Source organism: Amblyomma maculatum, chromosome 5 (genome assembly GCF_055883805.1).
Source record: "Amblyomma maculatum isolate TAMU_Amacu chromosome 5, ASM5588380v1, whole genome shotgun sequence".
In the NCBI taxonomy this organism is placed as follows: Eukaryota; Metazoa; Arthropoda; class Arachnida; order Ixodida; family Ixodidae; genus Amblyomma; species Amblyomma maculatum.
The window spans coordinates 163,518,661-163,536,350 of record NC_139348.1 but is presented as its reverse complement, the minus strand read 5'-3'; the positions used below and the strand labels follow the sequence as shown (position 1 = coordinate 163,536,350).

The window sequence follows — 17,690 nt, the reverse complement described above, 5'->3', positions numbered from 1 at the left end:
CAGTGTTTATGTTTAAGTTTCTTTGTTTTGAAACATCGAGGCGATGTTTTTTTAAGGGGGGAGTAATGCCGCGAAACCTGCAAAACAGTATTTGTTGTTTTTTAACAGCCGCCGGCATACAGGCTTATCACTCTGATTCTGGACCGCGTATCAGTTGTGTAATCTTTGTTTGTTACTGCTCGATGTCGCGAGTCACACCTTTATCAGTTTTGTCGTAGCGCAAGACGCACCGAGATCTGTCTGGAAGGTTCCGGCCACTCGGGTGTCTTTCCACAATGTTCCAGCCCGTGCTGGTAGCTGTTTGCGACGTTATCTAGATTGTTCTGTGCAGCCTTTAAATTGAGCGTTGCCGAGTGTGACGGGCTTTCTTTGTCCGACGAACGACGAGCACGTTTGTTTCTATCGCCGCCGCCGAGTTGCTTAGTTCTTTTGCGGGCGCAAGTCAGCCCAAATAAAGAGTTTCTTTAGTGCAACCATCGACCCCTTCATTTGTGTCGTCGACCTCGTCACCACTACGTGACAATATCGAACTCGAAGGGGATCGCGAAATAGTTCGATATATCGATAATTCGATATACAGAAATCGGCTTGGGACAGCACTTACGATGCGAAAAAACAATACCGTATTTGTCGCGTAATCAACTCACTCGCATAATGAACCCACCCTCCACTTTTGCACTTGAGAATTTGGAAAAAGAAAAAAGCGTTAAGGCCAGCTCGCTCACATGCAAGCGATTAAGCGATCTCAGCGACGAGCGGCAGCGACAGAGCAAGAAATTTCCAACTTGTTGGAACTGCGTTCCTCTGCCGTTCGAGCCACCACAGCAGCTCAAAACAAGGTTTCTGTGCGTTTTCGCTTGCATGTCGCACTCAGTTTCAGTCGTCTCATCCACAGCTCATTTCATGGCAGCGTGCCAAGATGCTGCACAGCGATAACGTCGAGGCGTGTTTATCTTTTGATAGCTCCTGGGGCGGCGGGGAGCGAACTTGGCAGACTGCCCATGATGGCTTGATTGCACAAGCCTGGTTCGATTTATCACGCCGCGCTTGGGGCCAAGCGGGCGTAGTCCACTGCCACAAGATGATTGGAAAGCGTGATACAGTAGCTGAAAATGCTGTTTGAAGCGAAAAATGCTAAAAGCCGGCGTCATGATCGGAGCTGACCGTGTGCTTTCGTTGATTCATACATGCAAGGATAAACGACTCCCGCAACAAAAAAAAAATGCAGCTTCATAACGCCATATCTTACGCTACACCGCGCGAACAGAACAACGATAAGAATAGACGACTCTCGCAAAAAAAAGAAAAAGATAGATCTGCCGCTTCTTAACTACCGCAGGTGCCATAGCCACGTCAGCCGCCGCGTGCAGAAGGTTCGCAACACACTCTGGAGAAAGCGTCCGACGTTCTGTCTGATAACGGGCTGAACTGGCTTGGCATATGCGTAGCGCTTGCTACTGCGAACGAAGGCCGGGAAAAAGGAAGGAGAGAGATAGCTCGGCAAAAGAATGGGCATTTCACTCTATCGCGTTTTTCCCCCTCTCGTTCCTACCGGTTCTCTCTGGTTCATTCACGCACATGGCTTGCAAACGTCACGTGTTGGCGCAGTAAACGATAACCGCAAATGTGCGCGCCTTTGGGGAATGGGCGCGGCGCTGCCCTAGCCGAACTGTCCCCTCTCATTCCTTCCACGCATGGCTTGAAAACTTCACGCGGCAAACGGCCGAGGGTGATGCGATCATCTTTGGGAAAGGCACACTTTCCAGTGCGTGGTGCGGAGTTCGATATATGACGCGGCTTTCCTATACTTTTACATGGGATTTTCAAGGGGATATTCCGTGAGTTCGATATAACCAAAATTCGATATAACCAAAATTCGATATATCTGGGTTCGACTATTCGGAAAACTGATATTCGGAATTTCCGAATGTTTGAAGACTGCTGAGAAGCAGGAAGAAAAAATTTTATTAGGAAAAACTACCGAGTACATGGAAAGTTTTCAAATTCACCTCAGTTTCTCCACACTGTGTGCTTCACCGCAGCTTTTAATCACGTACCAGTGAAGCATCCTTAAACTGCGACGAGGCCATTTCGGGAAGGGAGCCTTCCCAATATTCCAACAGTGTGCGCGAAAAAAAGCACTTGAAAAAAAAAAAATACACAAAAAGTTCTCACTTCAGTTTCATCTCTAATGCAGGCATTTTATTGTATAGGTGTTCACGAGATAACATATTACTGTAATGCAAACGGTTTTTGGCAATTTTTCAGGCCCATTTGATAATGCGCTTTCGGTTAATTTGGGCATTCATTCTAGTTTTTTGAGGAGCATATTGTCGCGGACAACAGGGCAAGACGTAACTAAACGATAGGGCGAAGCTGTGCAAGCAGGCATAGTTCCGCAAACAGCATGCGAGCCAACTTCAGCGTCCTCTTCTTCCAGGCGCCACCTAAGAACGCCAGGTGGCATTACTCCTCCTTCTAAAAATATGAAAGTAGACTGAGTGTGAGCGATGGGCGATGCAAGCGAAAACAAAAGGATCAGCACAGGAACATAATAAATAATGGAGGCGGGGTAAGGTGCCCTACGCGACAACAAAACAAGCGCATAGCAGACTGCACATTACCACATGAGATACGGCTTTATGCAGACAACATGCACGACCTCGGAGCATGGGTGCCGATGCGAGGGCTGCACAGTACCCACTGGAAGGACTTCGTATGTCACTTCCGTGACACGGCGCAGAACTTTGTAAGGTCCGAAGTAACGTGAAATCAGTTTGTCATACAAGCCGGGCTGGCGCACCGGGGTCCACGCCCAAACTTTTTCTCCAGGATGGTATGTGACGTGTTGATGACGGAGGTTGTAGCGGCATGCATTCGTGCACTGCTGTTGATGAATGTGTATGCAGGCAAGTTGACGTGCTTCCTCAGCGCGCTGAGCAAACTGCTTGGCATCTGGCATGAGTGGATGATCATCAGTGGAGCACGGAAGCATGGCATCCAACATCGTCTGAACATCACGTCCGTAGACTAGGTGAAATGGTGTAAAACACATCTCTTGGATGGCCGTGTTGTTGGCATATGTTATGTAGGGGAGAATCTCATCCTAGGTTTTGTGCTGCGAGTCTATGTACATTGTGATCATGTTGACGATGGTTTTGCTGAGTCTCTCTGTGAGGCCATTCGTCTGCGGATGATATGCAGTGGTTTTGCGGGTAGACGTCTTTTTTTAGTGATGTCATTCAACTTTCGATAATCAACACAGAAGCGAAGGGTTTCATCCTTTTTCTTTACCAGCACGACAAAGGACGACCGCGGGCTGTTGGACGGTTGTATGACGCCATCATAAAGCATCTCCTGAACTTGTGTCTGAATCGCTTCACGTTCCATCATTGAGGTACAGTACGGCGGCTGGCGTATAGGGCGGGCATTGTCGGGCGTAATTATGCGGTGCTTCACAAGAGGCGTTTGCTGAATTTTCGATGAGGTCGCAAAACAAGTGTTGTGCTCTAGTAGGAGGGCACGTAGGTCACGCTTCTGTGTTTCCGAGAGATCCGAACTAATGTCAAGATGGTCAAGGGGCGGGTGCACAGTGCTAACAGCCCCAAACGTAAAACATTCTGAAACATCTGCTAAAGAGTCAGCGAATGCGATGGCTGTAGCACGAAAAAGATTCTGGGTTTCCTTGGTGAAGTTAATCATCAAGAGCTCAGACCGGTCGTCGTGGAGGTGAATGAGGCTGCGCGCTGTACAGATGCCGTGGGTAAGCAATAGAGACTGGTTGCCTTCCGCGACCGCAGGCCCATCACGCAGTACGTCACAAGTAACAGTCACAAAAATACTGGCGCGTGACGGGATCGAAACACTCTCGGCAGAAATTCGAAGGGCGGCGCGGCGTTGGCAATTCTTGGTGTCAGTATCAGCAGCTTTCTCGGTCGAAAATGTCAGTGTGCGCTTCCGAAGCTCGATAATAGCTCCATACTTCCGGAGAAAATCAACACCAATGACAAAGTCACGGGAGCAGTCAGGTATAACGAGGCAGCTTACAATGAACGTGGAGCTGCGAATTTGAACTCTTGCCGTGCACAGGCCACTCGGAGTTGCGACATGTCCGCCAGCAATGTGAATCTGCATGCCAGACCATAGAGTCATTACTTTTTTAAGAAGTGCCGCTAGCTTCCTGCTTTTAATCGAAGAATCAGCACCAGTGTCCACAATGCCGCTAGCTTCCCGCTTATAATCGAAGAATCAGCACCTGTGTCCACCAATGTGCTAACCTTATAGCCATCGAGAACCACGGGTATGACCGGCGAGAATCGATCTTCAAGCGTACAAACTGTTGTTGGGGTCATAAAATCGCAGTCACTCACAGGTCTCGTTGTCAGGGGGTCTTCGTCACGTCGATTGCAAGCAGCCTCGCCCCCGGAGGTCGCTGTCTTTAGTTTTCCCGATGGGGACTTGGCAACCGTCTCTGCGCCATCCAGGAGGATCTGAGCTGCGGCGATAGTCGGCGTGGGGACAGGCAACGTGACTGCCGCTGGTAAGTTGGTGCCATGCGCTGCTGGGCTAAGTAGTCCTCAATCTCACGAGGTCGTCGACCTAATGGAGGGTGAGGCATGTCGATGGGAAATCCGTAAAGCCCCAGGTGTCGATAGGGGCACTAGCGATACAGATGACCTGGTTCCCCGCAATAGAAGCACAGGCGCTGGCGATTTGGGGTGTGCCACAGGTCTGCCCTCTGCTGGGGTGGTCGTTGGTTGTCGATGTACGGCTCATTGTGTGCGGAATATAATGAGCCTTAATCGGGCGGATAATGGCATCGAAGCACGCACAGGGCATCGCAACATATCTGCATAAGTTGGACGATGGTACTTCGTGGGAAAAGGTGGCGGATTAGCAGATGGTACCGAAGGCCTCAATGCTTGAAGCTCTTTGCGGACAATACTAACTACATAGCAGGCCATCGGCTGGGGAGCGTGAAAAAGCGTCTGGAGCTCTTTGCTTAAAGCTGAGCGGATGATGTCGTGTAGATTCGGGGCGGCCCCAAAGGCTGAAAGAGGCTCCGCAACCGAAGCGGCGAATACCGGCCTGCCGTAAGTGGTAGACCGCTGCTGGAGCATCCTCTCCATTGTGACAGCTTCCACAAGAAACTCGGCAACCGTGCTCGGTGGATTATGCACGAGGCCAGCGAACAGTTGCTCTTTAACACCGTGCATAAGGTGGCGCACCTTTTTGTCTTCGGTCATGGCCAGGTCAGATCGTCAGAAGAGCCGGGTCATGTCCTCCACATACATGGTTAGTCTCATTCGGCATCTGCATGCGAGACTGTAAAGCCCTTCCTGCACGTTTTCGCCGATCCGCACTGGTATAGGTCTCAAGGATGCGTCGGCAGAACTCGCGGCATGATGTTAGGGCGTCTTCTCGGTTCTCGTACCAAGTGCGAGCGCCATCTTCCAGGATAAAGAAGACGTTTCTAAGCTTGGTGGCATCGTACCTCTGATTAAACAAGGCGACCTGTTCAAACTGGATGAGCCAGTCTTCGACATCTTCAGTCTCACTGCCGTGGAAGGGCTGAGGCAGTCGCGAGTTCTGCAGGGTCACGGCCAGTCTCGAGGGAGAGCGCGCGCTCCTTCTTACGGCCTTCTCAATCGCCGTGGGAACAATGGGAACGTTTCTCCTTGAGTTACGCTCTCCGTCGCCGCAAGGGGCGCGACCTGCTCATTGTTCACTCCGCGTCTGCTTCAGCGGCGGCGGGCGGCTTTTGCCTGGTTTTTCACTGTCGCTCGCGGGTTTCGGGGTTAGTGCAGCCCCGAAATGAAAAAACACAGAAGGTAGATGCCGCAACGGCATGTCGTCAACATACTACACATGTGAACGGAGTCTTTATGTAAAAAACACTGTCACTCAGCAAACGTTCGACAAGCATATGACATACATTGCGGCGCGATAGCTGCTTTTGTCCATTTTAATACGAATTTTTCCCAAGCCTGTACAAGAATAGGAATAAAAAAAAAAAAACTGAATGAGCAGTGATCCCATCGAAGCTTCTTCAAGGCTAACATGGCAGCATCTCGTCTGCAACAGCAAAACAGTCTTTCAGCGCTTGATGTGAAACCATCCATGTAGCACCCCTTCATGGATCACTGCCTTGTCGTGGCGGAGGGGCTTGCGAAACTCGATGAAGTTGTGAGCTCTGTTGTGTAGGGCCACCCAAGATACAGGTCACGGCAGAGAGTTCTGACAAAATGTGATTCACTGGAGAAGGTAATGGCAACCCACTCCAGTATTTCCTGAAAAGAAAACCCTACGGCCTGTCACAATAGCATTAATGATATGGCGCCGGAAGATGAGCCCCCCAGGTTGGAAGGCGTCCCGCATGTTACTGGGGATGAACAAAGGGCGATTCCTAGTAGCTCCAGGACGAATGAAGTGGCTGGGCCAAAGCCAAAAGGACGCTCAGTTGCGGATATGTCGGGAAGCGACCGGAAAGTCCGATGTTGCAAGGAGATATATCACATAGCAACACGGAATGTAAGATCTATGACGCAAGGTAAACTGGATGTCGTCAAGCGAGAAATGGACAGATTGAACATTGATATCTTGAGTATCAGCGAGCTCAAGTGGACCGGAATGGGAGAATTTAATTCCGGCGACCATTATGTCTTTTATTGTGGGCACGAATCAAGGAGAAGGAATGGGGTCGCTCTCATAGTAAACAGAAGAATGGGCAAAGCAGTGCTAGGGTACCACCCCAAAAACGACCGAATGATTTCACTTCAGATCCAAGGTCACCCTTTCAACATAACAGTTATCCTAGTCTATGCACCAACCATTACTGCTGAAGAAGCTGACGTTGAGAGATTTTATGCTGACCTACAATGCCTTTTAGACCGCACTCCATCATCAGACGTCCTTTTTATCATAGGAGACTGGAATGCTAAGGTGGGGAGTGAAGAAATATCCGCAATTACAGGCAAGTTCGGTCTCAGTGAGGCAAATGAAGCTGGGCAGGGGCTAGTAGAGTTTTGTCAAGAAAATAACCTGACCATAGCGAATACTCATTTTCAGCAGCACAAGACGCGCCTGTACACATGGACTTCACCGGACGGTCTGTACAGGAATCAGATTGATTATATTCTTAGCCGGCAGAGATGGAGAAGCGCTATACAAGCAGTAAAAACAAGGCCTGGGGCTAATTGTGGCACCGATCATCAGCTTCTTGTTGCCAAATTTAAGCTTCGATTGAGGAAAACGCAGAAAACTAGAAGGCCTGTCAGGTATGATCTGGATCAAATTCCATCAGAATATGCTGTGGAAGTGAGGAATCGATTTCAAGAATTAGATCTAGAAGACAGAGAGCCTGAAGAGATGTGGACTGATGTTTGTGATATAATACAAGAAGTTGCTACTAAGGTAGTTCCAAAGCAAAAGAAATGCAAGAAAGCAAACTGGTAATCTGAAGAGGCTTTGCAAATAGCTGAGGAAAGGAGGATGGCAAAAGTTATTGGGGAAAGAGAAAGATACAAGGTTCTCAATGCGGATATTCAGAAAATAGCAAGGAGAAATAAAAATGCCTTCCTGAACATACAGTGTCAAGCAGTTGAGGACAACAGCCAATTGAGGAACACAAGAGCTCAGTATAAGACAATCAAAGATATCAAAGGAAGCTTCTGTGCTAAGCTGGGCGTGATAAAGGACAAACGAGGCAGGGACCTCACTGAAGCCTCAGAGATAAAGAAGGTGTGGCAGGAATACACAGAACTGTACAAGAAGAACCCGGATGTGCAAGCCCAACATAAGACTGTTGTGATTACTGAACTCGAGCCGGGCATCCTGAAGAGTGAAGTTGAATGGGCCTTAGCCAGCCTTGCTAAGAACAAAGCTAGCGAAATTGATGGCATTCCAGCTGAGTTGCTTCAAAAGCTCAACCATGACGCTGTTAACGTTCTGTATACATTATGTCAGCAAATTTGGACAACCCTGCAGTGGCCACAGGATTGGAGGAGGTCAGTTTACATCCCCATTCCAAAGAAAGGCAGTGCCAAAGATTGTTCCAACTACCGCACGATCGCGCTTATTTCGCATGCTAGCAAGGTGATGTTGAAAATCCTCCAAGGTAGGCTGCAGCAGTATGTGGATCGGGAGCTTCCGAACGTGCAAGCTGGGTTTCGCAAGGGCAGAGGAACTAGAGACCAGATTGCCCACCTTTGCTGGATCATGGAAAAAGCAAGAGAATTCCAGAAACCCATCTACTTCTGCTTTATTGATTATGCGAAAGCGTTTCACTGCGTAGATCACAGCAGATTGTGGCAAGCTCTTCAAGAGATGGGAGTTCCAATTCACCTCATCTGTCTCCTCAGAAACCTGTATGAAGGGCAAGAGGCCACAGCCAGAACTGGGCATGGTCCTACTGGTTGGTTTCCGATTGAGAAAGGAGTGAGACAAGGCTGCATATTGTCGCCCTGCCTATTTAACCTATATGCTGAGTGCATCATGAGGAAGGCCGGTCTGGACGAGTCTTCAGCTGGAGTGAAGATTGCTGGAAAACGTATCAACAACCTTAGATATGCGGATGATACCACTTTAATGGCAGAAAGTGAAGTGGAACTCAAGAGACTTCTGATGCGCGTACAAGAAGAGAGAGAGAAGTTTGGGCTTAAACTGAACATTAAAAAGACAAAGATCATGGCGTCTTGCCCTATCAAGTCCTGGAGTATCAAGGGACAAGAAGTGGAAGCTGTGACAGATTTTCTCCTCTTGGGCTCCAAGATTACCCGGAAGGAGACTGCAGCCATGAAATTAGGAGACTCCTGCTTCTGGGAAAGAGAGCCATGGCTAGCCTTGACCGCCTAGTAAAGAGCAGAGACATTAGACTGCCAACCAAGATCCATATAACTCGTGCTATGGTCTTTCCAGTTGTGATGTATGGATGCTAGAGTTGGACTATGAAGAAGGCTGACCGCCGAAGAATTGACACGTTTGAATTGTGGTGCTGGCAGAGACTCTTGAGAGTTCCTTGGACTGCCAGAAGATCAAATCAGTCAATATTGTCGACCATAAACCCTGACTGCTCTTTGGAGGGTCAAATTCCAAAGTTAAAGCTCCGCTACTTTGGTCACCTGATGAGAAGAGAAGAGTCGCTGGAGAAAGATTTGATGTTGGGGAAGGCTGAGGGTCCCCAGAGAAGGGGTAGGAAGCGAACGCAGTGGTTAGATGGCATCCTCGAGGCGTTGCAGATGGTGGAAGATAGCGAGAGTCCGGAAAGCGTGGCGTGATATGGTCCATGGGTCACGAAGAGTTGGACACGACTGAACTTAACTGAACTGAGCACCAAAGATCAAAATAATTTCATAAAAATTTAATGTAAACTGCAAAATGCCTGCATGATGTAAAGTATTAGTATAACAGTCAAAGTAAACATTGTAAGGTTGAGTTTTAAATGTTACTACAATTCATATATTTGCAAATGTGTGATATTATAAACATTACTTTAATTTTGCAAAAATGTTGCTTTGATGAAATTTTTACGTGATATTAAGCTTATTATGAAAATAATAAAAAATGGTTTGATATTTATGACACCACTTTTGTTGGAAATGGTAGAAAGAGGCCAATAAATGACGCAGGTGATACTCAAATGCAGTGGCTTACAAATGAGTTCGCCTACTGTATCGAAAGTATGCAAGAAACTTCTAAAGCGGTTAGAGAAAAACACTCTCACTGAAGACACATTTAAAGCCATATAGCGACCCTATTGAGGCTCTCTTCGGAAAAGTAAGGCTAGTGTGTGGAAGGGAACGACCTTCTAGATGCGAGGGCCGTAACAGCTAGCGGCACTTGACTACATTGTCAAGACGGACGTTTCATCTGAGAGAAAAATCAAGGCACCTTGCATCAATGCCAAAAAAATCATTTCTGCTGTGCTGCAATCAGTAACCGAGGAATCAGAAGTGATGGAATCTCCTGCCATCCCATTACCCACTGTCACATATTCCGGTTTACCATACGTCGCTGGATATATCGCTAAGTTAATCAACTTCAGGTGTGATGCTTGCGCGAAATAAGCAGTCCCATGTACCCTCTTCTACGAGGACAATATTCTAGTGGACTATATTATCCGAAACCAGACCTTGTTGCCCTAATGGACAAGTTTTATTTACTTTTTTTTTTTTTGGAAAATGTGCCATGCACCTACTACACACAAATGTTCTCGAAGTAATTAAGATTCTGATTCAATCAGCACTTGAGAATATACCACTGAGTTGTCCGGAAGCAATTGACAACAGCCATGTTATAAGGTCCGCTTCTTTGATATTTGAAAAATTTCTCAGAATCCTTCTTGTCAATTAATTATGCCAAGAAAGTGACAGACAGGAATGAGAGGCCAACTCCTTATGTGCACAAGCCATGCAGGAAGATTTTGAGACTGTGAATTTTCTAGCCACAGATCGCATTTTGATGAATTGATGAATATACAGTGCAATGTGTAACTTTGAAGGACCATTTTTTTTTAGTGTTTGCCGCTCTTTTCAATTATGCATGACTGTTTATGCCCATTTCCTTAATTAAAAGTAGTTTTTATCTATGTATTAAACAGACTACGTCTGTCATACTTCGGTCTTTCAACCGACTGATATGTTTTGAATGAAGCTAGAACAGCCCACTTCACTAGACAACAGAAATTTTAACTATATTGCCACACCACTGACCATCTTCTGGCGCCACCAAGTGGCCGAATGGCTTGGCACGTGGCTAAGCGTCATCCTCGTCTCTCTCGAGTTTTCGCTTGATTAAAAAGGGCCAGCTCGGTTGTTGTGCTGCTTGCTACGTGTGTTGGTGACAATATGCTTAAATTTTCATTCCTTACTCTGGATCTGAGATGCGCCATGAAATTTCGCCAGTCCTCTTTTGCTCTGAACGAAAACGGCAGCGGTTGACAAAATCTTCACCCGTCAGTTTGCCATGCACTCATGTCAGGTCGCCCTACACCTACTTACAGCTTTCAAAGGCACACTGCATAGCCTGGTACATTTTCTTTTATTTGGTACAAAATTTAGGGGCAAAAAGTGTTGAGGTAAGTGTACCCGAAGCTTCATTCGACCTTGCGCGGCCAACCTGCCGAAGGCACGCGCGCGCAGATTATTGGCTATATTTTATTCCTCGTACAAGATAAATCTTAGACGCTGAATACGGCATCTTTGTATAAACCATAAGGGGTGAAATGTCAGGACCTGGGGGTTGCAATTGATGCGGGCGGAGAGAAGAGCGAGTGCGTGTTTCTCTTGCGTGTGAACGGCGGTAGCAGACACAGCAGTGGGGTGGTGGCGACCCCACCGTGGCGCGGCGGGAGGTGGAAACAGACCTTATTGGGGAGGCCATAAAAGAAGAGAAGCGCGCTCTCCCTTGAGACCGGCCGTGGCAGGGTGTAGTAATTTGCAGCTCGCATGGCTGGCCAAGGGACGGCTGTGGTGCTGAACTCCAACGGCCCATGCTCAGGGGGCAGGCCTTGATCCCTGCAGCTAGCACGGTGCACAGGGGTGTCCACTGGCACAGGAGTTGAGTCCAAGAAGTGCGGTGGTGTGCTGTACATATACTGGGATCGATACCCGGCGCCAACACCAAAATATGTCGCGGACAACAGGGCAAGACGTAACTAAATGACAGGGCGAAGCTGTACGAGCAGGCAGAGTTCCGCACATAGCACGCGAGCTGACTTCAGCGTCCTCTTTTTCCAGGCGCCACCTAGGAACATCGGGAACACCAGGTGGCAATATTAACGAGAGTTTACTGTATTCAGCAGCGATATGCAGGTCCTTCTTGTACAAACGACTGGTGCATGGAATCCCATATAAAATTTATACAGGATTATACTTATTTGTGCAATTATAGGTTAATTTTATTTGAAAATACCAATTGAATTCTGAAGCAGACAAGATGACCAGTGTTGTTATTTTTTGATTTTTCGTTCTTTTCTTCTCTGATCAAATATTCAATTCAATATTCGAAGGCATTTTTTTTTTATATTCAAATTTGTTTTGTATTTTAAAGTTTCAGTATTCGCACACAACTACTTTTCTCTCGTTACCAAGTATGTGCAACCCCCTTTCTCTGCTGCAGCATATAGGGAGAAGGAATAACTCGGTGTTGGCTGTGCAGGCATGCACTTCCTCTGTTCACCTCGCTGCTGAACGTAGTGTGTGGCTACGACCCCGTTGGCTACGGCCTGCCGTTCAACCACCTGCTTTTTGCCGACCACCGGGAGCCCCTGGTCGAGGTGGCCCTGCAACTGCTTGTGGTGACCCTGGACCATGACTTCCGACCCCCACACAACTCTGCGGGCAGTGTGGTGCGTTTCTTCAATGTCATCGTGAAGTGCGGTTTACGTAGAAGAAAGAAAGAAGAAGAAAGTTTGTTTATTCAGGAAAACAGGTATTACATAAATAATACAGAAGGAGGTCCCAGAGCTCAAGGCTGTATCGGGACCTCCTATGGATGGATGTATAAACTTATGAAAAATATTATTGGTACAGCAAAAACAGTCAAAAGAGGCAAAACCGGCGAACACAATATGGTAAAAACAAAAAAAAGTAGGAATTCAATACACGCTCGAAAATTTCATTCGCGGCCGGTATTGTTAAAATAAAGTATTTGAAAATTATATACAAAGTGATACATCTTCCCAACGGGCATATGAAAACACTCATGAATTGAATGTGAACAAAGTGGTATGTATATAAAGAAAAAACTTGTTTGAAAGTTATGTGACACTATTGTGATAATACGGATAACAGTTGTTGTTTAAAACCGGACAGAGGTGGGGATTGCTTGACATGAGAAGGGAGGTTATTCCAAATTTGTAAAGAAGCAAAAAGAGCCGTGTGCTTGCTGTAGTTTGTATAGTGGTATAGTGGTATAGTAGAGATAACCGACAGCGGCTCAGGGTGACGTGGATTCCAAAAGAAGGCCCTTCAGTGTTTGATTTCCAGACATTATTAAGGCGAAATCCTCACTAGGCTATGTTTGCGAAAGCATGTCCACAAAACTTGGAAGCAAAATTTAACATGCGATATAATGTCACTTGAAGATGAGACCGGTAGTCATGAATCTGTATGTAATGACAAATGGTATATAAGTATTTGTCATGTGAGTGATTATAGTTTAGTCATGAGTCACTTTTCATGAGTCAGTCAGATCGGAGATCCAATGTGCATGACTTGTGTAATTCAATTAAAGTTATGATCATGACTAGTGCATAGTCATGACAGTCAAAAAGGCTGAGTCATGACACTCTAGGAGCTGCTAAGCTACTAAAGAGTCCATTGCAGATCTCTGCAGTTCTCTCAAAGTGATTAATTGCATTGTGCGTCATTTCTGCCTTGCACGTGCAGAGTGCGGAGAGCGAGGCCTGGTGCGAGAACCTGTTCATCAACTACCTGTCACGCGTCCACCGGGAGGAGGACTTCTCCTTCATCCTGCGTGGCTTCACGCGGCTCCTCAACAACCCGCTGGTGCGCACCTACCTACCGCACTCGGCCAAACGCGTCGCCTGCCACCAGGAGCTGCTGGTGTTCTTCTGGAAGCTCTGCGACTACAACAAGGCATTTCTCATCAGATTACGCTTAACTCTTCTTGTGTGCTAGTGCTTCTAGCTCAATCCCTTTGAAGTGTGTGATGCATAAATTTTAACTTTCGTAAACAAATCGGCTATGGGAGAGGGAGGGCAAAAAGAGGAGGCAGTAAAAAACTGAAAACTTGGACAGCTTCATTTTCAAGTAGGATAACGCAACTTGGTTTCATGTGCCTCATTGTTGAGCTCACTTCACGCGTAGGGGCACATGTGCTCCATCTGCACTTATTTTCTCTCTGCCAGGCGATTTTAATCATTGTTGTCACGCAACATATACTATTAGAACATGCATAGCGCATTCACATATCTTTCTGGAAGGCAATTCTGTTAAGATGAACTTTTGATAAAAAACGAGCAAATTTTCTGGTCTTTTTGGGTTCGCCTCAAAATGAGTCTGCTGTATTGTATTTGTATTCTGCCGTTTCTCTTTATTTATTTTTTTGCTGATGATGTGTTTGCCCTTGCCCTCTAAGTACACGTTTTCTGTTAGATCAACGCGAGAAAGTCAGCAAATAGTTTGTTTGTTATGCTGATTCCCTCTGTGCCCTTACAGAAGTTCCTGTTCTACGTGCTGAAGAGCTCGGAGGTGCTGGAAATCCTAGTGCCTACACTGTACCACCTCAATGATGCCCGTGCTGACCAGTGTGAGTAGCCACGCAAGTAGCCACACTTTTCTGCTGGTCGTAAATTTCCATGCGGGGCTGTGAGAGGGGTTTGTACACCAATTAGAATAAGCCTTGAGAAACACAAAATGGTGGCAAGAGAAGGAAGAAGGGTGTCTCACATAAGTTTTGCCGAACTAAAAAGAGCCTTGGAACCCTGCTTATTTATTCAGTTATTTACTTCTTTACCCATAACGTCAAATGGCATTACAGTGGCAAGGGTGTACATAAAGAAAACCTAATAGCCACGGAAACAAGTCAGCATCACACCAAAGCAAAGACAAAATAGAACAAATCTCACAGCAGCACAAAACTGAAATGTTCATTCTAACGCAGAAAATAAAACATCAGGCATAATACAAGCAGTGTCTGAAGGCAGTTTTTCCAATTGCTTATTGTTTTTGGAAAAAACAATCAAAATTCATCAGTTTTTGAGGTAGTCTTCTAGGTTAGGACAAGGTTAGGATTTTGTATCGCCACAAAGAGAAGATGACGAGAGAGATAGTGGAATCATATTTTATTTCAACGGACAATAAGTGTGTCAGCAAGACTTCTCTTGCTCTTTCAAGCAAAGAGGTGTCATTTTTAAGTGATTTTTTGTGCAGCAGGTGAACCCAGGGGTTGTTTCACGTGACTGTTTCGTTTTCTTCATGTTTGTTTTTTCTGGGCCTTGGAGTGAAAGGTTTTGGCATAGTTGTGAGTCAGCGCTTGTACTGTGGCTTTCTTTTATCTTGTCCTTTGTCTTCATGTTCGCGCTGTTTATATTAATAATGAATAAGTACCAACTCGCCCAACAAAGTATCTTGGTAGGTTGCTCTTGCCATTCGGGCGTGCGAAGTTTGCGAAGTTTTTGCAAGATCTGACAATGATTCCAGCCATTGAAGTGCCAAGAAAGTAGGGACAGCTTTCACTGCAAGAAATTGATGCAGGAAATAAGCGAATCGGCCTCTGCAGACGGACAGCCAGCATTGCCCATTGACGGCCATCATCATTTTGAAAGACCGAGACAAGGTTTTCAAAGTTCAGAGAGCAATAAATATGAGACCATATCAAACTGTATATATATATATATTTTTTTTTTTTCATGTAGACAAAGTCCATGCTTTCTTCACTCGGTGCAATCACGCACTCGATGAGGTGTTGTGCAGAGTAAAAGGTGTACTATGTGCTGTAGTGGTGCAATGCAGTGCATGGTTATGTTTGCTGCACGCAGGAAAAGGAAATAATTGATTTCTTCAAATAGATCAGCTTTGAAGATAGTGCAACATTTTCATTTGAGGTTTTGCTTGTCCATAAACGTGCCTACCAAGGTATGTCATTTTCATACTTAGGTTTGACCACTGGCTTACAATCGTAGGTTTTTATTACACTGATCTTTCTAAATAACGAGCCAATTTTTTCTGTCCCGTGGGATTCGTTATATCGTAATTTGACTGTATTTCTCCCTTTCAATATCAACAGAACAATGATAAATCGCATGAAAAAACTTGAGTCTCAATTCTTACATCTACAGGTTTCCGAGTGCTCCCATTGCACTCTTTTTTTTCAGTCTCGGCAGAGATATCTTTTCTGTAAATCCCTGACACATTCTGAGCAGCTAAATTCTGGGCCCTTCCTGATTTGTCTTTGTCTTGTATCGCTGGAGGGTCCCAAAATGTGCAGGCATATTCAAGGATTGACCAAACATTAGTATTTACCAGTAATTCTTTAGTATGTGGCAGAAAAGTCCTGGTATTTCGACACAGAAGCTTTAGAATGTTTTAATTTACTTATTTAGTATGCAAAATACGCCTAAAGGCTCTCACAGCTGAGTGTATTACATGGGGGGGGGTTACAGGCAAGTCATCATAATAGACGAAACCATGAAGAGGAAAAAAAGAAAACAGAAACAGCTTATGATATTGGAAGTAAAGTATTAATTAGTTATAATTAACATTAAAGCATGAGGAAAGAACGAAACATAACAAATAAAATTTGAACAGAGAAGCAGACGAGGAAAAATTAGTACCAACTATACACAACATGGAAACAAGAGAAAACTCGTTGAAGGGATTCTTTTTTTTTTTTTTTTCCACTTTTATGGATGGTAATGTTTGTTGACTAGCAGGAGTAGTGCCCATTGACATTAATGTGTGCGTGCTATTGCCTCCTTTTTGTGCAGCACGGGTGGGCCTGGTGCACATTGGGGTCTTCATCCTGCTGCTACTGAGCGGAGAGCGCAACTTTGGGGTACGCCTCAACAAGCCGTACTCAGCCAGTGTACCTATGGACATCCCCATCTTCACAGGCACCCATGCTGACCTGCTCATCATCGTAAGGAGGGCCCTTCTTCCGTGCACAGGAAAGGGGGGGGGGGGGGGAGGGGGTTCTTTGGGGAAGCCACTGAGGTTTCAACAACAGTTTTCTCCCGCTGTGATGGTGCAGTGGTTATGGCGCTCGACTACTGGGCCCAAGGATAGCGGGATCTAATCCCGTCTGCAGCTGCAGTTTTTCAGTGGAGGCGAAAAGCAAGGCGCCCGTGTGCTGTGCGATGTCAGTGCACGTCAAAGAACCCCAGGTAGTCGAAATTACTCCGGAGCCCTGCACTACGGAGTCTCTCATAGCCTCAGTCGCTTCGAGACGTTAAACCCCATGAGCCAAACCAGTTTTTGTTTCAAACACTTTCATCAGTGACAGCCAGTAATAGCTGGCATAAACTGAGCAAGAACCTTTTTATAATTATTATGATGGTTTACAGGCATTACACATTTATATGTAGGATGGTCATTTGATGTTGGTAATTATAGTAGCCATCCAAGTAAAGCAAGCCATAGAAGAGACCGCATGGCTTGCATTCATTGACTTGCTGTGACCTAAATTGACCACCATTCAATCTGTGCACCAGTGTATCTTCTCTGGGGCAGAAAAAGTGGTACAGTTGAAAGCTCACCAGAGAAAACCTGAATGTGCGTTAGTAACCCCTACCTAACAGCTGTGTTTTGAACACCTCCAGTGGCTTTGTCATACACCTGCATGCACCACCTTGTCTTGTGGCAATCACAGGTGTTCCACAAGATAATCACCACGGGTCACCAGCGGTTGCAGCCTCTGTTCGACTGCCTGCTGACCATCGTCGTGAATGGTGAGAGCTCAGTAAGGTGGTTGTTTGGGCACGTTGGTGAGACATGATTTAAAGTTGAAGCGCACAACCAGACAAGGGCGGTGACAGACGGTTTTTTTCATCTCTTTCGCCGTCCTCATCTGGTTGTGCACTTCAACTTTAAAAAATGGTGAGAGGAAGACCTCTTGACAGTACTGGTAGCTAATGCTGGAAAGTAGTCAAATCTTGACAACTCTTGTTTAATGATTTGTGAATGATAACACATCTCAGTAATTGGTAGCATAAAGTGGGCTGCCTGTTC

At 46.0% G+C, this 17,690-nt stretch overlaps 1 protein-coding gene across 2 annotated transcripts in view; it reads left to right on the top strand.

The window, feature by feature from the left end:
- The window catches only part of LOC146190189 (protein HID1), a 63,920-nt gene that overhangs the window by 23,601 nt on the left and 22,629 nt on the right, over positions 1 to 17,690 (top strand). For both annotated transcript variants that reach the window (XM_084604922.1, XM_084604921.1), the window contains 5 exons: positions 12,157 to 12,346; positions 13,389 to 13,598; positions 14,181 to 14,271; positions 16,451 to 16,602; positions 17,332 to 17,410. In XM_084604922.1, the coding sequence (XP_084461048.1) occupies positions 12,157 to 12,346; positions 13,389 to 13,598; positions 14,181 to 14,271; positions 16,451 to 16,602; positions 17,332 to 17,410 (722 nt within the window). The remainder of the gene's footprint in view (positions 1 to 12,156; positions 12,347 to 13,388; positions 13,599 to 14,180; positions 14,272 to 16,450; positions 16,603 to 17,331; positions 17,411 to 17,690) is intronic.